This window comes from Lissotriton helveticus, chromosome 11 (assembly GCF_964261635.1).
Source record: "Lissotriton helveticus chromosome 11, aLisHel1.1, whole genome shotgun sequence".
Classification (NCBI taxonomy): Eukaryota; Metazoa; Chordata; class Amphibia; order Caudata; family Salamandridae; genus Lissotriton; species Lissotriton helveticus.
The window spans coordinates 171905401-171930243 of NC_136072.1; the positions used below are offsets into that span (position 1 = coordinate 171905401).

The following is a 24843-nucleotide window of genomic DNA, read 5'->3' on the forward strand; positions in this document are numbered from 1 at the left end:
TTTGATGTGAGATATATTTACCACAATCTATCTGGGGTGTAATATATCCTGTGCAAGTCTTTAATTTGAATGAAGTGGAGGCGAGCTGGTACTGTGGAGGATATTTGTGCATTTATTTTTCTGTGCATCATTAACAGCATGCGCAATGTTATTTCACACTTGATTACTGTGGGGTTTCGGGAGGGTTGCCAAACAGATCCACGGACACCTGGATGGTGGGTAAAGCCGGTTTTATTGATTTATACAATTTCCTCTGTTGTACCGGGATTCGGTAATAAGGAAGCGGGTTTGCTGCGTCCTCCGTCGCCTCCCGTTCCAGTCCGTGTCTTCGTAGCTCCCGTTGTCTTCTGGGAGGCGTAGTCCTGGCTTCCGCCGTTGTGGCACACGGGCCCGGTTCCGACGGAATACAAACAAAAGGGAGACCAATATTACTGGGCTGTCCGCTACCTGGTTTACAACAAGGGGGGGGGTCGGTGAGGGAACACTCGTGCAACTAAGTACCCCGCTATCCTTGAGGTGCAAAGTGAGGGGAATCACGGGGTTTAAGTGCACGGTTATGGTCGCTGGTGGGTGTCCCGCCTACGTCCCGCCCAACCCAGGAAACGTGACCGTACCTGTCTTAGCCACACTTCCCGAGAAGCGTGGCTGGGCGATGCGCCTTCCCGTAGGCCTCCTGGCTTGTCGCGGGGGTCTCTCTCCTCCTCCTCCGCTGCTTCTCTGGTTCTCTGACCTTCGTGGTCCGTCGGGTCTCCTCTCCCGCTCTGCTCCTCAGCTCCTCTCCACTCGACTGCGTCCTCGTTCTTCTTCCCGTCCTCCTCCTCGCGCCTCCCCCACTCCGAACCGTCCTCTCGCTGAATCCTCGCTTCTCCGTCCTCACTCCTTCTCCACTCCTCGCCGTCCTCTCGATACTTCCACTCCTCTCCGTCCTCGCTCGACCTCCGCTCCGCTCCGCCTTCGCTCTCCAGTCTCCACTCGACTCCTCCGGGTGTAACACACACCTGTCTGGTTTCTTGGGTGTGTTTTACCTTGTCGAAGGGGGCCGGTCCCGCATCCGGAGCCGCCCACTTAAAGAAACAGGCTTCATCGGTGTCTGTCCCCGGACTGCATACGATGTCGGCAGTCTTCCACGCTTCTGTGTGCTGTGTAGAGAGAGGAGATATATGAGTAGGTATACCGGGGGGGCCCGAGTCAGGGTCCCCCCGTCACACACCTCCCCCCTAGGACTCTCCCGATCGGGGAGAGGAAACCTGGACAGGAAGTCCGCGTTGACATTGTCACTTCCTTTCCTATGGCGCACCTGGAAGCGAAAAGGTTGTAGGGCAAGGAACCATCTCATAACCCTTGGATTGTTCGAGATGTTCCTGCTCATCCATAACAAGGGGGCGTGGTCGGTGTATAACACAAACGGATGCCCCTCCAGGTAATACCGTAGCTTGTCAATAGCCCACCGTATAGCAAGACACTCCTTTTCGATAGTGGGATATTTCACCTCTCTAGGGAATAACTTCCTGCTGATGTACAGTATGGGCCTTTCCCCCCCCTCCCTCGAGTCCTGCGACAAGACTGCTCCGATGCCGAAGTCTGAGGCATCGGTATGTAGGATGAAGGGCCTCGTAAAGTCTGGTGAAGTCAACACTGGGCTTGTGGTAATGGCTCTTTTGAGCGTCTGGAAGGCTTTCCACATGGCAGGCGTGGGTTTGAGGAAGTCGATACCCTTTTGTTGCTTCTTCAAAGTGTCCGTCAAGGGCGCCGCCACATCCGAAAAGGAGGGGATGAACCTCCTGTAGTATCCTACTAATCCCAAGAAGGCCCTCATGTCCTTTGTGTTCTTGGGGAATGGGGTGTCGGCTATAGCTCTTACTTTTTCTATCTGGGGTTCGATAGCCCCATGACCTAGCAAGTAGCCGAGGTATTTAACCTTTTGGAATCCCACCCTGGACTTCTTGGCATTGACATGTAGGCCTGCGTCGCTTAGCTGTTGGAGAATGACCCGTAGGTGTTGCAGGTGGGCTTCCCATGACGGACTGAAGATAATAATATCGTCTAGATACGCCGAGCTATACTTCAGGTGCCATCGTAATACCTCATTCATCAGTCTCTGGAAGGTTGCTGGGGCTCCATGCAAGCCGAAGGGGAGGACGTTGAACTCATAAAGTCTGTCTGGCGTGGCGAAGGCGGTCTTCTTTCTATCCTCTTCCCGCAAGGGCACCTGCCAGTAGCCTTTGGTCAGGTCTAGGGTACTGATATATTTGGAGTCCCCCAGCTTTTCAATGAGCTCATCGATTCGGGGTATTGGGTATGCGTCGAAGGTGGACACTGCGTTCAAAGCCCGGAAGTCCATACAGAACCTGCTACTGCCGTCGGGTTTCGGCACCATCACTATGGGTGAGGACCACTTGCTTCGGGACGGGCGGATCACCCCAAGTCTAAGCATTTCATCCACTTCTTTCCGTATGGCTTCTCTCTTGGCTGCTGGTATCCGGTACGGGCGTTGTTTGACTGAGACGCCCTCAGGGGTGTCTATCCGGTGTTCTGCCAGCCGTGTAAGGCCTGGAAGGTTAGAAAAGATCGGCTTAAAAGGGCGTAGGGTCTCTTGCAGGCCTTCTTGCTCGATTTGGTACAGCTCATCGTTGACTACCAGTTCACCCAGCGTGGTTTCAGTGTTTTTCGCGACCGGTGTGACAAGGTGGGAGGACACCGGGGTTGCTCCCAACCACTTCTTCAGAAGATTGATATGAAAGATCTGTGTCTTCCTCCCACTCAGGTGCAAGCGATAGGTGGTTTTCCCTATCGTCTCTACCACTTCGTACGGGCCTTGCCATTAGTTCTGGAATTTCTTCGATGGCGAGGGCAGAAGAACAAGGGCCCATTCACCACGAAGGAGTTGTCTCCACTTCTTTCCCTTATTGTACTGGGCCTGTTGTTTTCTTTGGCTCACTTCGAGATGAGCAAACGCCAGCTCGCGAATTTTACCCAGTTTATTCTTTAGGTTTTGCGTGTACTCCAACAGGTGTCTGGTGTCTCCTGTTGGTTCCCTCTCCCACACCTCTTTGGTCATGTCCAGGAGGCTTCGGGGTTGTCTCCCATACAGCATCTCGAATGAAGAGCACCCTAAGCTGCTTTGTTTCTGGCCTCGGATGACGTAGAGGGCCAGAGGAAGAAGTGAGTCCAGTCGGTCTCGTTGACCGTCAACATTTTCTTCAATACGGACTTTAGGGTGCCGTTGTATCGCTCCACCAGACCATCCGTCTGGGGATGATATACCGAGGTTTTTATCTGGTGTAGTCCGAGTAAGCTGCATACTTCTTTCATGACCCTCGACATGAACGGGGTACCCTGGTCGGTGAGGATTTCTTTGGGAAACCCCACCCTTGAGAACAGCTCCATGAACTTGTCCGCTATGTTCCTGGATGTCGGATTTTTCAGGGGAAATGCCTCAGGAAAACGCGTGGCGTAATCCACGATTACCAGCGCGTATTTATGTCCCCTCTTCGTCTGGGGTAATGGTCCAATGAGATCCATACCGACCCTTTCAAACGGGGTTCCGATTATGGGAAGGGGTTGTAGTGGTACGGCTGGGGCTCGGTGGGTGTTTTTCCTTTGACACAAGTCGCAGGTTTGACAGTGTTTCTTGATATCGTGGTAAATACCTGGCCAGTAGAAGCTCCTAAGGACATTCTGCGTTGTCTTTTCGCTCCCTATGTGACCAGCAAGCAAATGAGTGTGGGCATAAAACATGATTTGGTCACGAAAACATGTTGGCACCAACAGCTGCATGGGTTCATCCAGTTTGGCTTGTCGGTATAGGAGGTCCTCTTTAATCAAGAAGCGCGGGTATCGGGGTTGGGGATCGTTCTGCTCTCTGTGGGCTTGTTCCCAGGCCTTGAATAAGCTGTGGTTGTTGGCCTGTGCAAACCTGAAGCTCCTATCCCCCTCCCAGGGATCCGGGGAGGTCAGGGCTGGGATCGCCATCCCATCGTTCCCCCTATCCTGCTGCAGCCGGTCCTTAAAGAGGTCAAGGAAGTGGGGATTGTCCGTCCCTAGTATAAGATGCTCGGGGAGGGCGTCCAAGACACCCACCTTTACAACCATGGTCTCTTTTCCCTCTACTGTTATGGGGACATACGCCACTGGGTACCCCTTAACATCCCAGTGTACACATTTGATAAACACTAAGGCATCTGGCTTTACCTGGAGGGGCTCCACATAACAACCCTGTATAACTGATTTCCTGCAGCCCGAATCCAGGAGGGCCCGGACCACCACACCATTGACCCCAACACTCACGTGGTAAGCTCCACCCAGCTCCGCGGAATACATGACTGCCTTTGGTAAATAGCTGACATCCATGGGTTCTTCCTGGTGTCTTTTCTGTGGGCATAGTCGGGCGATGTGCCCCCACATTCCACAGTCGAAACACTGCGGACCACGAAAAGGGGGGGTTCTCTGCTGTCACCGGTCTCGGGAGAGGTAGTCCAGGGGGGGGCCTCAACCTCCGTTCTGGTCTGGGCGCAGGTTTGGATGGTTTCTCTGGCTCCGTCGTATGTAATCGTGGTTGGGCGCGGGCGTACGTGGTTGCCATTTCAATGGCCTGGATAGTAGACAGATTGGAGTGTTGGCGGAGCCACCTCTGAGTCCCAAATGGTAGGGCTTCGAGGTATTGCTCCAGATAGATCTTATCCATGATCTCCTCCTTTGTGCTGGTTGTCGGGGTGAGCCACTTGTCTGCTGCGGTCTTCAAGCGGAAAAACAACGTTTTTGGGTTATCCCCCGCCTGCCCCCTTTCCTTCCGGAAACGCACTCTGTATGCCTCTGCATCCAATCCCAAGTGATCAAGGATAAGTGCTTTAATTTGTCCGTAAGGGGTCTGTCCGGTACTGTTGGCGACCTGATAGGCTGCCTGGGCCTCTCCGGATAATAGCGGTGCAAGAAAAAACGGCCATTTGTCCAAAGGCCATCCACACGCCAATGCCACTCTCTCAAAGTTAGTGAGGAATGCGTCCGGATCCTCTCCCACAACATACTTCTGTAGGGAAATACCGGGTGGTGTGGCTGGAGGTCGGCTCTCTCTTACTTGAGGGATGCTGGGGTCGACTGTAGAGTGCATTCCCTCGAGCTGGGACACCACGGTGTGTCTGAACGTATCTCTGTCCAATTGGGCGGCGGCAAGCTGCTGTTCTACCGCCCACCCCAACTGCTCCTGTCCCTTTACCAGCGCCTGGATCATTTCTTCCATCTTTGTGTTCCTGATGGATTCCTCCTCTATGCCCGCATTCTCCACCACTTGTGGGGTTTCGGGAGGGTTGCCAAACAGATCCACGGACACCTGGATGGTGGGTAAAGCCGGTTTTATTGATTTATACAATTTCCTCTGTTGTACCGGGATTCGGTAATAAGGAAGTGGGTTTGCTGCGTCCTCCGTCGCCTCCCGTTCCAGTCCGCGTCTTCGTAGCTCCCGTTGTCTTCTGGGAGGCGTAGACCTGGCTTCCGCCGTTGTGGCACACGGGCCGGGTTCCGACGGAATACAAACAAAAGGGAGACCAATATTACTGGGCTGTCCGCTACCTGGTTTACAACAAGGGGGGGGGGGGTCGGTGAGGGAACACTCGTGCAACTAAGTACCCCGCTATCCTTGAGGTGCAAAGTGAGGGGAATCACGGGGTTTAAGTGCATGGTTATGGTCGCTGGTGGGTGTCCCGCCTACGTCCCGCCCAACCCAGGAAACGTGACCGTACCTGTCCTAGCCACACTTCCCGAGAAGCGTGGCTGGGCGATGTGCCTTCCCGTAGGCCTCCTGGCTTGTCGCGGGGGTCTCTCCCCTCCTCCTCCGCTGCTTCTCTGGTTCTCTGACCTTCGTGGTCCGTCGGGTCTCCTCTCCCGCTCTGCTCCTCAGCTCCTCTCCACTCGACTGCGTCCTCGTTCTTCTTCCCGTCCTCCTCCTCGCGCCTCCTCCACTCCGAACCGTCCTCTCGCTGAATCCTCGCTTCTCCGTCCTCACTCCTTCTCCACTCCTCGCCGTCCTCTCGATACTTCCACTCCTCTCCGTCCTCGCTCGACCTCCGCTCCGCTCCGCCTTCGCTCTCCAGTCTCCACTCGACTCCTCCGGGTGTAACACACACCTGTCTGGTTTCTTGGGTGTGTTTTACCTTGTTGAAGGGGGCCGGTCCCGCATCCGGAGCCGCCCACTTAAAGAAACAGGCTTCATCGGTGTCTGTCCCCGGACTGCATACGATGTCGGCAGTCTTCCACGCTTCTGTGTGCTGTTTAGAGAGAGGAGATATATGAGTAGGTATACCGGGGGGGCCCGAGTCAGGGTCCCCCCCGTCACAATTACACATGTACTCATTGATATATAACTGTTTCTTTTAAAATGAGTTTCCTATGTTATTTTAAAGTGTGTTTCCTGACATTTGTTAACTAGGCCTCACTGAGGGCCTAGCAGTCATGTTGTTAACAAAAAGGATGTCACCCTTGTTTCCCCCGTGCACATTTCACTGTTTATTATTTCTGCAGCACACAGCCAAGCAGGTTAATGTTTGTTTATTTTTGTCGTGCCTAGACAGTGGGCACTCGGACCCTGGGTCAGGAGTGTGGGAGGGGGACACCGGACACCACTTCCGGTCAGGGGAGCAGGGCGGGACACAACAGGACCGAGAGGGCAAGGGGCAGGACACATACTAATACTGTAAGCAAGATCGCCTGGGACTGCAGTTCAGAAGTGTAAGAGGAAGACCGGGAAGACTGCGGATGACGACGAGCAGAGATGTCAGACATGTAGAAACAGCAAACAGAAGCTCCTCGATAGAGTCAGGAGAAGAAGAGGAAGAATAAAAGGTAGAACGACTGTACCTCATGTCCGACACTGCTGCCATGCCCACCGATGAAGGCAGGAATCAAGAAAGCATCCACCTTGTGAACAAGAACAATATAAAGAAGACGGAGTCCGTGACCATAGAGGTGGGACCACACAAAGCACGTTTCGTGCCAGACAGCGGAACAACATGTGATATCATGAGTGTGTCGGAATATGAGAAGATGGAAGTAAAGCCAGTGTTGGTGCCGTCAAAAGTTGAGGTATTCACGTGGGGGTCAAGAAAACCAGTGACGAACATGGGAAAATTCACAGATGAGATAATCTGACATACAGAGGCCCAACCCTAAAGGAAGAAATTCACGTGTTGAAAGGTGACTTTCCGGCACCGTGCCTATTGAGCAATGTCACAGCGCAGGTGATGGGCCTCCTCGAAATGACATACAACATGTTAGAGAAGAAAAGCATCCTGAAAGAATATCCCAAACTACTATAGGGACTCGGGAAGTTGAAAGAACGTCAAATAACACTGCACATCAATGAAGCAGTGAAACCAGTAGCTCAACACCAACGGCGAGTGCCAAGAAGAGATTGAAGCGCTGCTCAAGCAGGACATCGTAGAGCCAGCCGAGGGACCGACGCCATGGGTATCACCAATAGTGGCTGTGCCGAAGAAGAATTCTTCCAAGATTCGCATCTGCGTCGACATGAGAATACCAAACACAGCAATCGAACGCGAAAGACATCCGGGACCTCACCTCGATGATATGATCAGTTGCCTAACAGGCACAAGACGCTTCTCCAAACTAGACCTATGCAAAGGATATCATCAGCCAGAACTCGACCCTCAGTCCAGATATATTACGACGTTTTCCACCCACCTGGGCCTCTGCCAATATAAACGTCTGAGCTTTGGAATATCATCAGCTGCTGAAATATTCCAAGACACAATACGGCAAGTAATAAGGCCAGTGAAAAACAGTCTGAACTACAGTGACGACATTCTGGTGTTCGGCAAGTCAGATGATGAACATGACAAGGCACTGCGAGATGTGTGTTCCCAACTGGAGCGGGCGGGGCTGACGCTAAATGAGGGCAAGTGCGAACTGGGGCGAGACGAACTGGTGTTCTTTGGACACATCTTCTCCAAAAAAGGAATGCGACCAGATCGCAGCAAAGTGGACACGCTAGAGAAAGCAAAACACCCAAGCAACGTTGCAGAAGTGAGGTCATTTCTCGGCCTTGCTAGCTACTGCGTAAGGCACATAAAAGCCTTTGCCACAGTGAGCGCACCATTGCGAGAACTAACTAAACAAGGACAGACCTTTGCATGGACAGAAGAATGCAGCAAAGCATTTGAAGCGATCAGGCACGCAGTGACAGCAGTAGATCACCTTGCATATTTTGACCCTTTGCTTTGTACCGAATTGACGGTGGGCGCCAGCCCAGTGGGGTTGGGTGCAATACTAGCACAACACAAACCAGACAAGGAATCACCAAGGTGTGTAGTAGCCTACGTAAGCAAGAGCCTGTCCGACATTGAAAGAGCATACTCTCAACTGGAGAAAGAGAGTCTGGCAGTAGTATGGGCATGCGAACACTATCACATGTTCATATACGGGAAACCGTTCACAATAATTACAGGCACTGATAACGATCTATGGAAATCCCAATGCAAAAATACCGCCCCAAATAGAGAGGTGGGGAATTCGATTAATGGACTACAACTTCAAGATCATACATAAACCAGGAAAGGAACACAACCCGGCGGACTACATGTCAAGACATCCTCTGCCACATGCAGTTGAGGCAACCTCAATGGGGAAGAATACCTGAACTTCATGCTGAAGCATAACACTCCGGCATCAATAACGATGGAAGAACTAGAGCAAGAAACGAAACAAGACCCCACAATGCAAGCAATCCAGAGGGTGACAAGACAACAGAGGTGGAGGCATGTCAATAACAACAGCATCGTGGAAGAAGGAGTAATAACAGAGGAACTGTTGGCATTCAAGAAGATCCATTAAGAGCTCTAAGAGACCAAAAATGGCATAATGATGAGAGGCAGAAGAATAGTAATGCCCCGGGCACTGAGGAGACGGACGGTAGACCTGGCGCATGAATCACACAGAGGCATGGTAGCAATAAAGAAAATGCTACGGGAAAAAGTGTGGTTCCCGGGACTAGCCTGCATGGTTGACGCCGCAGTCACATACTGCCATGTCTGCCAAGTGACTGGGCAGCCGTCCAAGCCGGAGCTGCTACAGATGTCGGAACTACCGAAGGTGGTGTGGACTGAATTGGCAGCCGATTTCTATGGGCCCCTGGAGACAGGAAATTACCTGCTAGTGATAATCGACAAATTCTTCAGATTTCCCATTGTAAGGCAAGTAGCGTCAACGTCAGCAAATGCAACGCTGCCAGTCATGAATGATGTTTTTGCAGCATGGGGCTCTCCGCAAACGCTAAAGACTGACAATAGCCCACCATTTTCAGGAGAAGAATTCAGAAAATTCATGGAGTACCTAGGGATCCGCCATCGGAAAATGACACCTTTGTGGTCACAGGCGTATGGGATGGCAGAAAGGTTCATGGGAACGATCAAGAAGGCGGTACAACGAGCTAAGATAACGCAGATATCGATAGGGCAGGCACTATGCCAGATACTAAGGGACTACAGGAACACTCCTCACAGCTCCACAGGGTGGTGCCCCGCCGAGCTCGTGCTAGGACGCTCCAGCAGGACAAGGCTACCACAGATGGAAGAGACACCAAGAGAGGAGCGAAGATGCATAGCTGCCAAAGACGAAGAAGCAAAAGCGAAAATGAAAGCGTACGCAGATAAAAGGAGACATGCCGTTCAAGCGAAACTAAAAGAAGGAGACACAGTGGTAGTGCGGCAACGACAGCTGAGGAAGTCAGACAGCCCGTTCTCAAAGGATCCACTGATGGTGACTGAAGTGAGAGGGCCCATGATAACAGCACATCACAAGAAACAGCTCGCACTTCAAGGAATTGAAAATCAAAGAAGAAGAACAGCAGGCACCAGTGCTGGAGGAAACTAGACAGGACGAAGGTACACAAATGGACAACGGAGAAACACGGCCAAGAAGGGAATGCAAGAAACCAAAGAGACTGATTGAAGAGATCTAAGGTGACGAGGCTCACCGTGAGACTCTCTCTCTCTCTCTCTCGTTATTTCTCTACCAGTGACAACAGGCAGTGTCATAGGAAATGTTTGTTTGCAACAAAGGGGGATATGTCTTGCCTAGACAGTGGGCACTAGGACCCTGGGTCAGGAGTGTGGGAGGGGGGACACCGGACACCAATTCCGGTCAGGGGAGCAGGGCGGGACACAACTGGACCGAGAGGGCAAGGGGCAGGACACATCCTAATGCTGTAAGCAAGATCAGAAATAAACATACCTGAAACCAAGCAACGGTCTCCTGTGATCCTTGGGGGCTCCACGATATGACAATTTTCATTGTCGCCATTCATGCTGTTCTCCATGAATCTTCCACGACTCAGTCACACAACTTCAACTATTAGTTCAGGGTCCTTCTGCTAGCTCACTGTATTCTACTCATTCCTAATTGCTGTTGTTCATGTATTTAGTTTGTTCCTCCATCTCCAGCTGGCATTAGTATAGAGCGTGCAAAATAATCATTCATTAAGTGAGATAGTGCATAGATGTTGTGCCAATGTGACACTTAATGGGACTGCGGTCTGATTTGCTAAAGGAATGATACATTTGCTCACACCACAGTGATTCTATAGGTTTGGTAATTTTGTATGCAAAAAAATGATTGAAAACCCTTGATTTGGGGAGTGAGACAGAGTTTTCCTGTGCTTCTCTGAATGATACTAGGTATGCTGTCCACCTTTCTTCTGATGTTGCTGCCTACGTGGGACGTATAATATTTTTGATTCTTCACTTCTCTGTGAAGGCTGAGAGCCTACATAGAATTTACTCTTTACTGCATTTTCTATGTTTTTTTTAAAAACTATTATGCTAATCTAGAACTCAGTTATTGAATGGGCCCTTTTACTCTAGTGATACATTAGTACATTTTTGTTCAACAAGACTATGATAAATTATTATCAGTTGTTTTCATTCTTTAGGTGTCTGACTGAGGGAGCCGGAGACGTTGCTTTTGTGAAACACAGTACAGTGGCAGAAAACACAGATGGTGAGTAAGGGAAATTGTTGGTGATAGTGAAATTAAACGTGGAGCCTTCACTCACTAAACCACATGAAAGTACTGTTACTACCTTGAAATGAATGATGAATAGAACAATCTAAATTCTAAACACAATCTGACTTCAAAATTTCAGAAGGACAGGTCACAGTGCTAGGGAGACACTGAATGCTGTTTCCTTTCTGATAATTCATAATTATTTATCATACATTTACAATTGAATCTAAGCGAACATTGATTTGCAGAAGGCAATTTCACACTTTATAATCATAATTAGGAGGAGGTTCAGAGATGGATGTGGAGGTCACTCCAGGCTTTGGCAGCGAGGTGGGAGAAGGCGTGCCCTCCAGCTTGAGTTCGCTGGATTCTAGGGAACGGTGGACTGTACCATTACCGAATAAAAGGGGGACTGGCTGGTTTCTCCCACTGCTCTTCTAGCAAGTCAGGCTCTGTTATTTCAACGTCTGTTTTTATTTTACCCCCCGAAGAGGGCACACAGGAAAACAGGTGACAATTACACAGCGATAAGCCTACAACCCTCAGTGGGCCGGCCGCGTCCAAAAAAGAATCAAAAACTTTTTTGCAATAATAAACTGTGTGTACGTGGTCAATAAGCACTTCAGGCGATATACAACAGTCTGCTAGACCCCCTAGCGGGCCGGGTGCGTTTAAAGAGTAGCGTGTGCCGCCCACCGTGCCAGAGTATCACCACTCTAAGGAGCAGGCCCGCAAGAGCGGGCAGCCACCCGAGGTCAAACCTAAACAATCAGCAGACCAGAACGATCCAACATACAACCAGAAGCCTAAAGGAAGGCAACAGAATAATAAGAATAGTGCAAGGAGGGAGTAGAGGGAAAGACAGAAAAGAGAAAGTCAGGGAAGAGGAGACCAGAGATCTCGGGGAGGAGCAGTCTTCAGCACACCGCAGGGAACATAGTCCAGTCGCCATGGTCGTCATCTCGTGGGACTACGTGGGGTGAAGGGGATCACAGCATCATCCACTAAACGCAGCGCCCTCAGCCGTGTTCAGTTTTGCACAGATAGGTCACCAAGGACTGCCACACTTTCTCAAAGCGCGTAGTGCGAGATTGCAATCTCGCGGTGAGTAATTCCATAGTGATGACTTGCCATAGTCTCCCAAACCATGCAGCAATGGGGGGGGTTTCCGCCTTCTTCCAGTACAGGGCAATGAGTTGTCTGGCAGCACCTAGCATTTGTAATGATATAATCCATTCACATCGGGTCAGGGCGAGCAGATCGGCAGGTTTAATTCCCAACAACACTGTACTAGCGGCATCAGGCAAAGGGAACCCCAAGACCCCTCTTATGTGGCTCAGGACCGCTTTCCAAAAGATGGCAATCAGGATGCAGGTCCACCAGATGTGCAGGAAATCCCCAGGCACATGATGGCACCTCCAGCAGCCGGGAGAGGAGGAGGAGAACGTTTTATGCAAGCGCTGAGGCGTGTAATACCACTGGGTCATTACCTTGTATGCGTTTTCTTGTTGCGGGATGCTGCGATACACTTTGGGGATATCTCTCCATAAGCGAGTCCACTGTGTCGGCGTGACAACGGCTCCTAGCGCCGTGTGCCATCTCTGTTGGTACGGTTGTGAGGGCGGGGCCTGAGGGTGTTGTAATATCTGGTAAATCTGGGAAATTAGGCCCTTCGTGTCAGTGCAGGAGCGGGCCAGGCGCTCGAACGGAGTAAAGTCCCGGGTGGCCCCCGGGTATATCGCGTCCGTCAAGACCCAGTGGCGCAGCTGGAGATATTGCAACTCAGCTTCAGGAGGAAGCCGGAACTCCTCTCTACAGTGGGCAAAAGATTTAATGGTACCCCCGTCAAAGAGATCAGTGAGGACCCTGCAGTCGCCCTGCGTCCATTTATCAAAGGCTCTGGTGCGATAAGCCGGCGGGAACCACGGGTTGCCCTCGATAGGGGTATGTGGGGAGGGAAAAGTCGTGAGGCCCCTGTGCACCGCTATCCTATCCCACACGTCCAGCACTGTCCTTGTGGGCACCGCCAGATACGCGCTCGGGGACCGCCCCGCTTTGAGTCCAAGCCAGATTCCAGATAGTACGCCCAGTGACCGCCCTGTCCATATGGAGCCATCCCTTCTCACTTCTCCTGGTGCCCCACTCCACCACAAAACGCAGGTGAGCTGCCCAATAATAATCCGCTAGATTAGGGCATGCGAGCCCTCCGCGATCCCTCGGGGCCATAAGGAGCGCTTGGGAGAAGCGAGGTCTCCTACCCCCTCATATGAAGTTGGTGCAGTCTTTTTGCAAGGCGCGGATACGCGGTAAGGGGATAGGTGTGGGCAGGCACTGGAATAGGTAAAGGAGTTTGGGCAGGATAGACATTTTGATTGCGTTGAGCCTCCCCAGCCATGAGGGGATGAGTGACTTCCACCGTCTCAGGTCTTCAAGGACCGATTTGCGACACTCGTTCCACTTAAGTGACGACCATCCGTCTAGCGAGGGGGTCAGGAGTATGCCGAGGTATCGAATGTGGCGAGTTGTCCATTGGTATGGGCATAACTGCTCCAACGAGGGAACGTCCGACGGAGGGATCGTGAGGTTAAGCACCCAGGACTTCTCATGATTGATTTTAAGACCGGAGGCGCCCTCGAAGGTGCAGAGTACCGCATGGAGCGCTGGTAAGGACTGTCGGGGCTCTGTAAGGGTGAGGATGAGGTCATCCGCGTAAAGCGCAACTTTATGTGTTTGCCCTGCCATGGATGCCCGGGTTGCGACGGATCATATCTGCCAGAGGCTCTATCACCAGGGCGAACAGCAAGGGCGAGAGAGGACAGCCCTGCCTAGTCCCTCTACCGATGTTAAACGGGTCCGTTAACCGCCCATTCACACGGATCCGGGCCCGCGGCGCAATATAGGGTGCCATGATCCTGGCGACCATCTTTGGACCGAGCCCCATCTTGCAAAGGACCGCCCGGAGGAACGACCAGTCCACCCGGTCGAACGCTTTCTCAGCGTCCAATGAGAGGAGACAGGCCGGGATCTGCCAATGTTGGGCCTTCCCCACTAAATGCGCGATTCTCCGCAAGTTGTCGGCCCCTTGGCTTCCAAGAATAAAGCCCACCTGGTCTGGGTCGACGAGATCGGGCATATGGGGGTCCAGCCGTTTAGCCAGTACCTTGGTGTATATTTTAAAGTCGGTATTGAGTAACGCTATCGGGCGATACGACGAGCAAAGTGCGGGGTCTTTCCCAGGTTTCGGGATTAAGGCTATTTCCGCCATCCTCATGTCTGGGGATGGGCCCTGACCCTCATCAAAAGAGGCGAAAAGTCGAAGGAGGTAGGGACTCAGCTGAGACTGGAACATGAGATAGAAGGAGAGGGGCAGGCCGTCAGGTCCCGGCGTCCTCCCCAGATTGAGCTCTCTAATAGCCGAGGCCACCTCTTCTTGCGTTATCGAGTCCTCCAGCAGCTCAGCCACGAGAGGGTGCAACGTCGACCCGCCATAGTGCTCCAAGACTTCCTCCGTCAGGGCAGGGATTGGCGGTTCCGCAGTGTACAGCGATGCGTAATAATCCCGGAACGCCCGCATCTTGTCCCCCGCTGCCGTTGCTCGCGCCCCGTTAGGGAGTGCCACGTTCGCTATATGGACCTGGCCGCCTTGACTCTCAGCCTTCTCGCTAGGAGTTTTCCGACCTTATCCCCGCCGTCAAAATGCAGTTGTTTCAGAGCCAAAAGGGAGCCCTCAGCCCTGTTCGCACGCAGCAATCGCAGTTGGCCCCTCAGATTCGCCAGGTGGCGTCTAGTTTGCAAGGTAGATCCCTCTTGATCCCGCGCCTCAGCAGCTCTCAGGTCCCTTACCAGGCCATCCTCCACCGCCCTCCCCTCACGTGCCTTCGCAATCACCAGGGATGTAATGTGGCCCCGTATCGTGGCCTTAAAGGCATCCCAGACCACCGAAAAAGGCGTCTCGGGCAGGTCATTAGTTTCAAAATAGGAGGTAATAGCTGCGCGAATGTCCTCTACAGACGCCTCGTCCGGAAGGCTGTGCGGTGGCAGATACCATCTCCGCTCTCGGGGGGGGACAATTCCGCGGATCCCGAAGAAGCAGTTCCACATGCGCGTGGTCCGAGATGGATATGTCCGACATCCCCACGTCTAGTACATCCCTGAGGAGGTCGTGGGACAGGAATAGATGGTCGATGCGGGAATAGGAGCGATGGGCGCTCGAATAGAAGGAGTATTCTCTCTTATCTGGGGAGAAGTAGCGCCACGCGTCAAACAAACCTAGGTCGCCAATCTGCCTACGAAGCGCCAAAGACATCGCCCCAGCCCCATTAAAGGAGCCCGCGCTCCGGTCAATCGAGGGACACCAAACCATATTAAAATCTCCCCCAAGGATGAGAGAGGGACTGCCCTGAAGTACCTGCTCCCGCAAGAGGTCTCGAAGGAAACGATCCTGCGCCAGATTGGGGGCATACACATTGCACAGTGTAAGTCTTCGCGGACCCACCTCAACAGCCACCTTAAGGAAACGACCATCTCCACCTCGGAAAGGCCTATTCTCCCCCGCCTGATGCCAGCCTTGCACAGTATCGCCACTCCCGCCGTCTTCGTATCTGCTGCCGCCCAGTACTGGAGAGGGTATCTAGGGTGCGCCATGCGCCCAGTGTCAGCCTGGAGAAGGTGGATCTCCTGTAGGAAAACGATGTCTGGGTCATGCCGCAGGAGGTAATGCCAGATCTGCTTGCGCTTATTGGGCGAGTTAAGGCCCTTAACATTAAGGGACAGGATCTTTAGGGGGCCATTCACACTACTAGCCATGACAAAGAGCTCTAGAGTACGCCTTCCAAACCATCCTCAGCAATCCACACAACAGCCACACACCCCGGCCATGTGTCCTCCCCCTCCGCCTCCCACCTGCCACCTCTGGCCCCCTCCCGGGTCCCACACAAAGGGAAAGAGAAAGAAGAAGAGAGAGAGAGAGGAAGATAAGGACAGATGGGAAGAGAGAACAAACAGTCGTCAGCCTAACCGGCTGGTAGCATGAACCATATAAGTGCGGCCAACAGGGCCAGAGTCTTCTGTCCCCAGAACAGGGCATTCTACACCCGAAGGTTCGAACGCTATTCGGGATGTCACTCCCCAGGGGGCAGTTCAAAGGGGACATGGTCATCAGGACGCACCAGGAGGTACGGAGCCCCCACCGCCCCAGGCCCAGTGTGCGGGATTCAGGGGCACGTCAGACCCCCCCCCCGCCACCAAGCCTCAGGTACGCAGAGGGAGCCATAAGAGTAATCCACCAAGAGGATCGCAGCATGTCGAGCTCCATCATCAGGGCGTCGGGGGGCTCGGTGTGGGAGAGTGTCCCCCGGAGGCAGCCTCAGCCTCCTCAAGAGCGCGGATGTGATCAATGACGTCCTGCCTGGCCTGGCTGTGTGCGGGCCCCGCAGCAGGCGGGGTGCGACGTCTCCTCGGCACCGTGGTTCAATCAGGTCCGGCCGGAGCCCTCTTGCGGGGCGAAGATCTAGAAGGGCTTTCCGGAGGAGAAGAAGAAATGCCGAGCAGCCTCGCCGCCTCATTGTAGGACCTCAAAGCCTTTCGCCTACCCTCCCACTGGAAAATAAGTGCAAAGGGGTGGCCCCATTGGTAGGGAATGTTCATACTCCGCAGCTTCTCCGTCACCGGGCGGAAGGCACGCCTACGCTTCAATGTGTTAGGTGCTAAGTCCTGAAATATTTGGATCTTGTGGCCCTTGTATTGGAGATCAGGCTTGTCTCTCGCGCACCTCCAAATGTCCTCCTTTTCCACAAAAAAGTGCACCCTGGTTAGGATGTCTGGGAGGAGGCCCGATCTCCCCGCCGGGGTCGGAACACGGTGCGCCCGATCCAAAGTGGGAGGTGAGACATCGTCGTCCCCTCGGACCTCGTGGAGAAGCTGCGCCACGTAACCCATCACGTCCTTCCCTTCTTCTCCGAGTGGCACACCACGGATACGGAGGTTGTTGCGTCGGCCTCTGTTTTCCAAATCTTCCTGCTTGACCTGGAGCTCAATGTTTTGTTCCTCAAGGGCCAGTAGGCGCTGCCACAGATGTTCCTGGTCTTCTGTGCGCGTGTCCATGGTCCTCTCCAGGCCATCCACTCGGTCGCCCAACTCTGTGACCTCCTTTTTAAGCTCAGTGACACAGGAATGCACCTCAGTTCGCAGGGATCCTATCTCCGTCTTGAGATCGGTCATGAAGGCAGCCAGAAACGCCTGGGTAACCGGCGGGGAGTCCGCAGCCCCTCGGGACGGGCCCTCCCCGGCCACCGGTGCCCCCGTCTTGCCCCACATGGCCACAACAGTGTTATCTTTAGGGGCCGCCGCTGGGTCGGCCCTGACGCCTTTGTTGGTACGTGTCATTGGTCCCTGCGATTGGCGAGAACCCCTGGAGGCCAGCGTACACCGCACTTTCTTGAGCTCCCAGCGCCAGTAAGCAGGCGAAAGCAGTAGCAAAGGGGGGGAGAGGCCCACTGGGATGGCACTAGAGTGTGGGGTACAGGGAGCAGATCCACCCTCCGGTCGCCCGAGGGCCCAAAGTCCAGAACACTCGGCACCCGCAGCAACAGGACAGCAGTGGGCCCGCACCCCTCCCCCTCCAGAGCAGTCCAAGCAGTCCTATTCCCACTGAGCCACAGTACCTCGAAATGTGCCGGTCAGCCCCTTCCACTCCAGAACCGCAGCAGCGCTCACCTCAGGGGCCCCACGTGTCACAGCTGCTCCTCCTCACCAGAGCCTCGCACCGCCAGGCCTCAGCGGCCCTCCTCCGCCAGTTCTCCCTATCCGCCGCTGGGAGAGTCCCGCCAGAATCAGGGCACCGCCGTTGGACCCCAGAGGGGGGAGCGCACCAGGTCCCTGCGCCCCCTCACAGCACGCCAACCGCCGAGGGTATCAAGATGGCGGGCGTCGTCCGCCTCAGCCAGTGCCCCCGGGGCACCCCACGCAGTCCGCCGCTGTCGGGCCCTCCACCCACGGCGTCTTCCTCTTCACGGCCTTGAGCAGCGGAGCCGCGGCGGGAGCACCCGGCTCTCAGTCCCCCGCCCGGTCCTCAAGCGTCAGCCCTCCGCCTCGGGGCTGCTGGGCGAAGGGCTCCGCTCTCACCGGGAGCGCCCGGTCAGCCAGGCAAGCGCAGATAGGCGCCCTCCGCCGCACGTTGGCCCACAGGCAGGCAAGGCCAGGTATCCCCCTCTCCAAGCGGGGTCAGGGGAGTAGGCAGACGTCCTCCGGTCCCCAGCGCTCCTCTCCCGCGGCCTTTATTGAGCCGCCGTTGCCGGGCACCAAGATGGCAGAATGGCGGGCTCCGGCCGCGCAAAGCCCCTCTTCCTCGCCAAGCGTCACTCAGGGCTCCGCCATGCCAGCACAGCTCGCGATCACCAGAGAGCAGCCGTCCCCCACTCAGAGGCACAGAGGGGAGAGGTCAGGCCCCCCCAAACCCGCAATAATAGCTTCTTATTAGGCCCTCGGCAGCGGGAGCTCCTCGAGTGTACGTCCGCTCACATCGCCGCCGAAGCCACGCCCCGCCGTCAGGCTCTGTTAGACAGGGATTGTTAGGAGGCTGACATACGTGTCAGAGAATCTCTTATCTGCAGGTAGTGATAAAATGGAGCCCTGCTGTCGCACCCACAAATCAGTATGCACATAGAATGAATGGGATAATTTATTATGCAGTCTCTCTGTCCCATCAGTTTGAATGGGATCAGAAAACATTGAGGGCCTGATTTACAAAGATCCTCCGCAGTCGTAGCGTAGGCTCTGTGATAGTGGAGGGATCTCCCCACTCTTGGAGGGATCTCCACACTGCAGTTTCGAAGTGCAGAGATCCCGCCCCGCCTGCTGATGCTTTTTGTGAATCGGGCCCTGTGTTTCTAAACAAGAAATATGGTGATCAAGAACAAAACAGGCCAACAGGTGGCCTGCTTTTCTAGGCCACACACACGTTCTCTGATATTAAATGCAGTCACAAAATGCATACAATCAAGCCTCTCTTGTATGTAATATGTATTATTATATGAAAGCCCTGCCAGTGCTGGAGCAGTATTGCTGTGATGTGGTGGCGCAAGCAGAGGTGGCGGTTGATGGTTTTGGGTGATAGTTCCATGCTGTTAAGTGGCAGTGTGTGTGCTGTCAATATATTGTGTTTTGTGTAAGGTGGTGGCAGCTGGTAATGCCCTGATGTAAGATGGTAGCACAGTTCTCTGGATTGTCATGCAGTGTTGGGGTATTAGTGAGGTTGTGGAAAGCTAGTGTAGTGCTTGGGACAATAGTATGTTGCTGCAGGATAGCAGTGTTGGGGCTTCATTGATGTGGTGGTAGGGCAGTGTTGGGGTGGTTATGTAATGGTTGGCAATTATAAATTTGTGTTGGAATGTGGTATTCTAGTGCTAGGCATTCGTTGTTGAGTTTTTGGTATGGTAGTGTGGCACTGGGAGTGACAGTGTAGAGTTGCAAGGTGGTAGGACATTCCATTCTTCTCTAGCATCTCCACGGTTTCCACCTCCTCTGCTCCACCCCTGCTTCTCATGCCCAATCCCCTCTTTATCGCTATCCCTTCTTCACAATCTGTCTGGACATCTAGTTCTTTCTCTCATGTGCAATCCTGTTCTCCTCCTACACATACATTACCCGGTCTCCTCAATCAGTTTGGGCATTTGGTCTATTCACCCACATATGTCTTTACCAGTTATTACATTTATGAACAATAATTAGCTTACATTTAAAGTTCAATGGCGAATATTCAAATAGATTTCTTGTATAGGTTAACTCAGATTTATTTCTATAGGTTAACTCAAATTTTACAACAAAGACTACAGTATACTAGCTTCAACCGTGGGTTTTGTTAGTGTCTGGTGTTAGTGGGGAAATCAAGCTTGTTTGGATAGAAAATAAAATGAGAAAAATGTGCACGAAGTGTGGTAGAAGTAACAGAACTTGAGAAGGAAGCTTAAGTTACTGTGCTGTGTTCTGTGTTCGGAAAACAACGCATAAAAAACCTACTTGTTCTGCTATTGGGTCTCCAAACAGAGAGATTTCAAAGACAATTCATTTCTCAAGTTCTTGCACAGAAGCTGTTTACCTTTTGTATTAATGAAATATTGTTTACTTGGGCAAGGTGTCACTCCTGTTCTCCTCTGACCTTGGGGCAAATGCCTCACCATCTCCATTTTTAAACCAATTCCAGTTTCTAGTTACACTGCCCCTCACAATTTAATTGAGCAACATTGACATTAAAGATGGTTTAGATACAAACTCTGTATTTTGATGCTCATTGCTTGTTTGGTAAATTGAATTTTCTCTTAGACAAAAGCCTTACCCTTCAGTCTAAGAACTTCAGACTCCTATGCAAGGATGGAAGCCTCCGAAACGTCACAGACTGGAAGAAATGCAGCCTGGCCAGGGTACCTGCTCGAGCCGTCATGGTGAGACCCGACGTTGACGGGTCTGAGATCTTTGAACTTCTCAATACGGGACAGGTAAGTTGGGTTTGTAATATTTTATGCCCCCCTGTTATCTAGAGTACAATGAGCATCCTCTCAAAGCCCCGGGAAGTAATATCAGCTATTACATAGGATATGCCTATGCTTTAAAACATTGTTATAGATGTCCTCTAGCAAACTTAACAACTAATGACAAATGCATTTAAAACCTGAGATTCCCTATTTAATCAAAGATAGGCTTCTGTTAACGACTTCGTAATCTGATGATCCTTTTCTCGATAACCATGTTTTAGGAATAGCACAAGTATATTACGCCATGCTATAAATGGTCAGACCAGTGGACTGTTCACTTGAGAAGCAGAATTCTGAAACTATGGTCCAGGCACATTTATCTGAGTTCAAGGCTAGAATATATTAATAATTCCTTTGCAGGGCTATCTGATTGCCAGTTTGGCATCTTGTAGATGAAGCAGAATGAAACGGATTGCTCGCGAATACTGGTGAAGTGCATTACACAGCTGCAGGCAATATTGCATCAATTAGCAATTAAAGACATACACAATATTATTCTTAAGAGTTGAATTTAGAAGAGAGTTTCCTATCTGGCTGACAAACTAAGGCCCCCAAATCCCTCCCTAGAATAGCTGGGAAATCTGAAAATCTTATTCAAATCTCTGATCCCTATTTTTGACCATGGACTAGAGTGTTTTGTGCATTTTCAAACCTTGAGGTCGAATGAGCTCTCTGCCAATCAAAGTAAACTGCGCACAGACCGGAAGTAAACACTGAACATAACAGAAGGACATGATGAGAGTGCACAGAGGTAGAATCAACCAATTCAGAAAGGGTACTAAAAACTGTCGGGCAAGTCCTGTGTATACCTTAAGATTTTTCAGACGTTCTAGAAGTATGCAAGCGGGAAAAATGGCATAGACAGACAGGGAAGGCGTTCAGCAGCTTCAGGACAAGAAGATCACAACATTGAAATTGAGTGTGGCCAAATGGGGGAGGAGAGGGTTCCCAGCCTGACTTTGGTGGCACAGTGTTTGCAGTAAGGACACATAAACAGTAAAAGGGGAGAAGTGATGTAAGGAGGGGACAGGCGGTAGAAAAAGGCAGCAGAACTGAAGAGGGAATGATAAAGGTAGCAAGCGAAGAGACACAAGATGGTCAGAAAGGACTGTCAGGACATCTGTAGTAAAATGTTTGAAGAGAAGAAGTATGACTGAATTAAATACCCATTCTAGATGTCGGATTTGAATTGGCAGTTAAGAAAAATCAGATAGATGGAACAGAGGACGTGGTCTTGCGGCTAGACTGCCGACTTTGGAGCTAGGAAACCAATGTTCGAGCCTCGTGTCGACTCAACATCCTGTGATTCTGGGAAAATCACATAATCTCCCCATGCCTACCAAAAAAATTAATGTGTCCTTGTGTATCGTAACTGGTGCTCATGTAAAGTGCTCCAATACCTTCGAGTCGAGTTTGCGCTCTATAAAAGCTGCAAAAAACATACAAAAAATAGTCAAGCAACGACAGAATAATTGTGAGGACGAAAGTTTTTTTGGCCTTCAATGTCAGACATACATGACAATTTTAGAGCTGCAAGCCGCAGGAGCGAGTGACGGTGAAAATGTGCCATTGAAATAGACTGTAAAATCGCCTCCCCCAGGTTAGGAGCAGAAGGGATAACAGAATGATGTGAAGAAGGAGCAAGTTAGAGGAGAGAGGATCAGTAATTCTGCAAATGTCAAGGTCTCTCCCAGGAGGGAAAGCATTGCCCAGTCTCCATGAAGACAGACTGTGGGGTGGCAAAGTCTCTTCTCTCAATTGTGACCATCCATGAAGCCTGTAACAGTTATACAAATATAAATTAGCATGAATAAAGAAGCATTAAACAGGAACTGGGAGAATCTCCAAATGAAACTGAAAAGAAAGGCTTTGCACATTTATTAACGGGAATCAAAATATATTATTCCATATATATATTCATGGGATCAAGGCCTCAGGTCGGCGGCCGATACGTGTCATATGGACCATGTGTTTGTGAAATAAAGCTGCATAATAATTGGAGTCTGTGTCCGAGTTATTTGCTTCCTCGTCAAACTTGGGTATATATATATATATATATATATATATATATATATATATATATATATATATATATATATATATATATATATATATATATATATATATATTGTTATATATATATTGTTATATATATATTGTTATATATATATTGTTATAGATGTCCTGCCGCAAAGTCAGGATTTCCAAGTGCTGGTTGTCCTCCCGGAAGGGATTTGTGAGGTGTTTAGTAAAACAACTTATACTAGCACATTTAGGGGCCGATTATGATGGCGGACGGACCTGAGTCCTTCCGCCACCATAGAGTAGGAGGGACCGTGCGCAGGGGCAGCGGCGGTCCCTCCATGCAGATTAGGATGTGACCACCAGGGTGGCAGTCACATCCTCTATTTTTAACATTGCGGCGGGTGCAGCTTCAAGCTGCACCCGTCGCAATGTTAAAAATGCATGCACAGCATTTGCCTGCACAAAGCGGCAGGCACCGTGCGGTGCCTGCCGCTTTGTGCACGCAAATGCAGGGGGGTACCATAGGTACCCCCCATGTGCACCCCCCCTTCACCCAGGGGGCCCGCAACGGGCCCCCAAAGTGAAGGTCCGAGTGCTTTTCCACGGCGGAAAAGCCGCCGTGGAAAAGCATACTTTCTACTCCATTATAATATGGCCGGCGGTGTCTGATAGACACCGCCAGCCATGTTAATGCTTTTCCGCCGCGGTCGGAAGGCGACCGCGGCGGAAAAGCGGCGGACAGATTCCAAGACCCACCAGCCATCCTAATTTGGCGGTGGGTCTTTCAAGCATCCGCGGCGGTTTTCCCGTATCCTCCGGGCCGGCGGTGGCTTCCGCCGGCCCGGAGGATGCGGGAAATCCGCGATCCTAATGACCCCCCTAGAGCTGAGGCAGTACATATTAACAAACTGGTAACATGTAAAACAGAATATGCAATATATGTGCTGGAGTGTCCCTGTGGCCTGCAGCATATTGGTAGCACCAGATTGCAAATTCACAAGATGATGCTCCAGCACATTAGGGCCAATAACAATTGTGACCCAGCATATCCTGTTGCGAGACACTTCAAGGACGCACATGGTAGCAACTCTGTCCATCTACAATACTATGTGATAGACACAATCCCACCATTACGAAGGGGAGATAATTGCACCAACTGGAAACAAGGCATATCCTGGAGTTAGACACTAAGGTCCCGTCAGGCTTGAACTCCAGTGAGGATTTTTATACCTGTTTACAAAGAATGTCAGCTTTATTTCCATTACTTTCTGATTAGCTTCAAGTGTACATGAATTTTGAGTAGTATAGTTAGATGCAGACTAACAATGAATTGAACTTTTTAATTGAACTACATCTCTGTAGCTTTATTATAAATGACCTTTTTTATTCTTATTGATGATTAGTTGTTACTGTTTTTACTGTGTATTTATTTGTGATTTTATGATTTTACAAATTGAAATCGAATAAAGATATCTGACTGAGTAGTAATGTTAGGCTTGAACTCCAGTGAGGATTTTTATACCTGTTTACAAAGAATGTCAGCTTTATTTCCATTACTTTCTGATTAGCTTCAAGTGTACATGAATTTTGAGTAGTAATGTTATGTCTATGGTTAGCCAGTTTTAATTGTATATATGTCTCCTTAATCAATATCCTTCCCCTTTTTCGAGCTATTAGTCTCAACACTTAGCACCTTTTGAGCCGTGACTGGTTCGTTTGGGTGGCACTTTTTGCACTAGCACTTTAGTTTATAATCATGGTGATGAGTTGATTCAAGGCCCACTTTGGGCATTATAAAACAAACAGGCATGTAACTAGTGCATGGCACACAAAGTTGCAGCTTTGAATTTTCAATTTAGTATTTAACCAGCATGCATTGGGCCTTTGCAGGAGTGTTTGTAGTTAAAATGTTTTCGTTGATATTGTGAAATCATTCGCAATTGAAATCAGTGTCATGTACGTAATAATTTTGTATTTCTATCAATTTGTTAGCCTAGTATATATCCGTACGAACTAACTGATGCGTAAAGCAGTGAATTGGCTTAACGCTCCGTTACAATTATGGTTTAAAAAGGTTCACATTTTGCTTCAATACGTTTATGTGATCAGGCTTGCGGTCGAAGCGCGTCATCTTGACATGTATATGAAATAAACATTCCTGTTTGCATCTATCACGGAGTCTGTGCCTGTGTTTGACCCGGTGTGGTCTTTCATTGGGATCGTGTGTGTGTGTGTCAGTCACACAGAGGTTTCATATATATATAACCACTAATGAGTGACA

The 24843-nt window shown here is 50.9% G+C and overlaps 1 protein-coding gene across 1 annotated transcript in view; it reads left to right on the plus strand.

The window, feature by feature from the left end:
* The window catches only part of MELTF (melanotransferrin), a 389430-nt gene that overhangs the window by 241445 nt on the left and 123142 nt on the right, over positions 1-24843 (plus strand). The window contains exons 6-7 of the mRNA XM_078666484.1: positions 10937-11004; positions 20329-20501. Of these exons, the coding sequence (XP_078522610.1) occupies positions 10937-11004; positions 20329-20501 (241 nt within the window). The remainder of the gene's footprint in view (positions 1-10936; positions 11005-20328; positions 20502-24843) is intronic.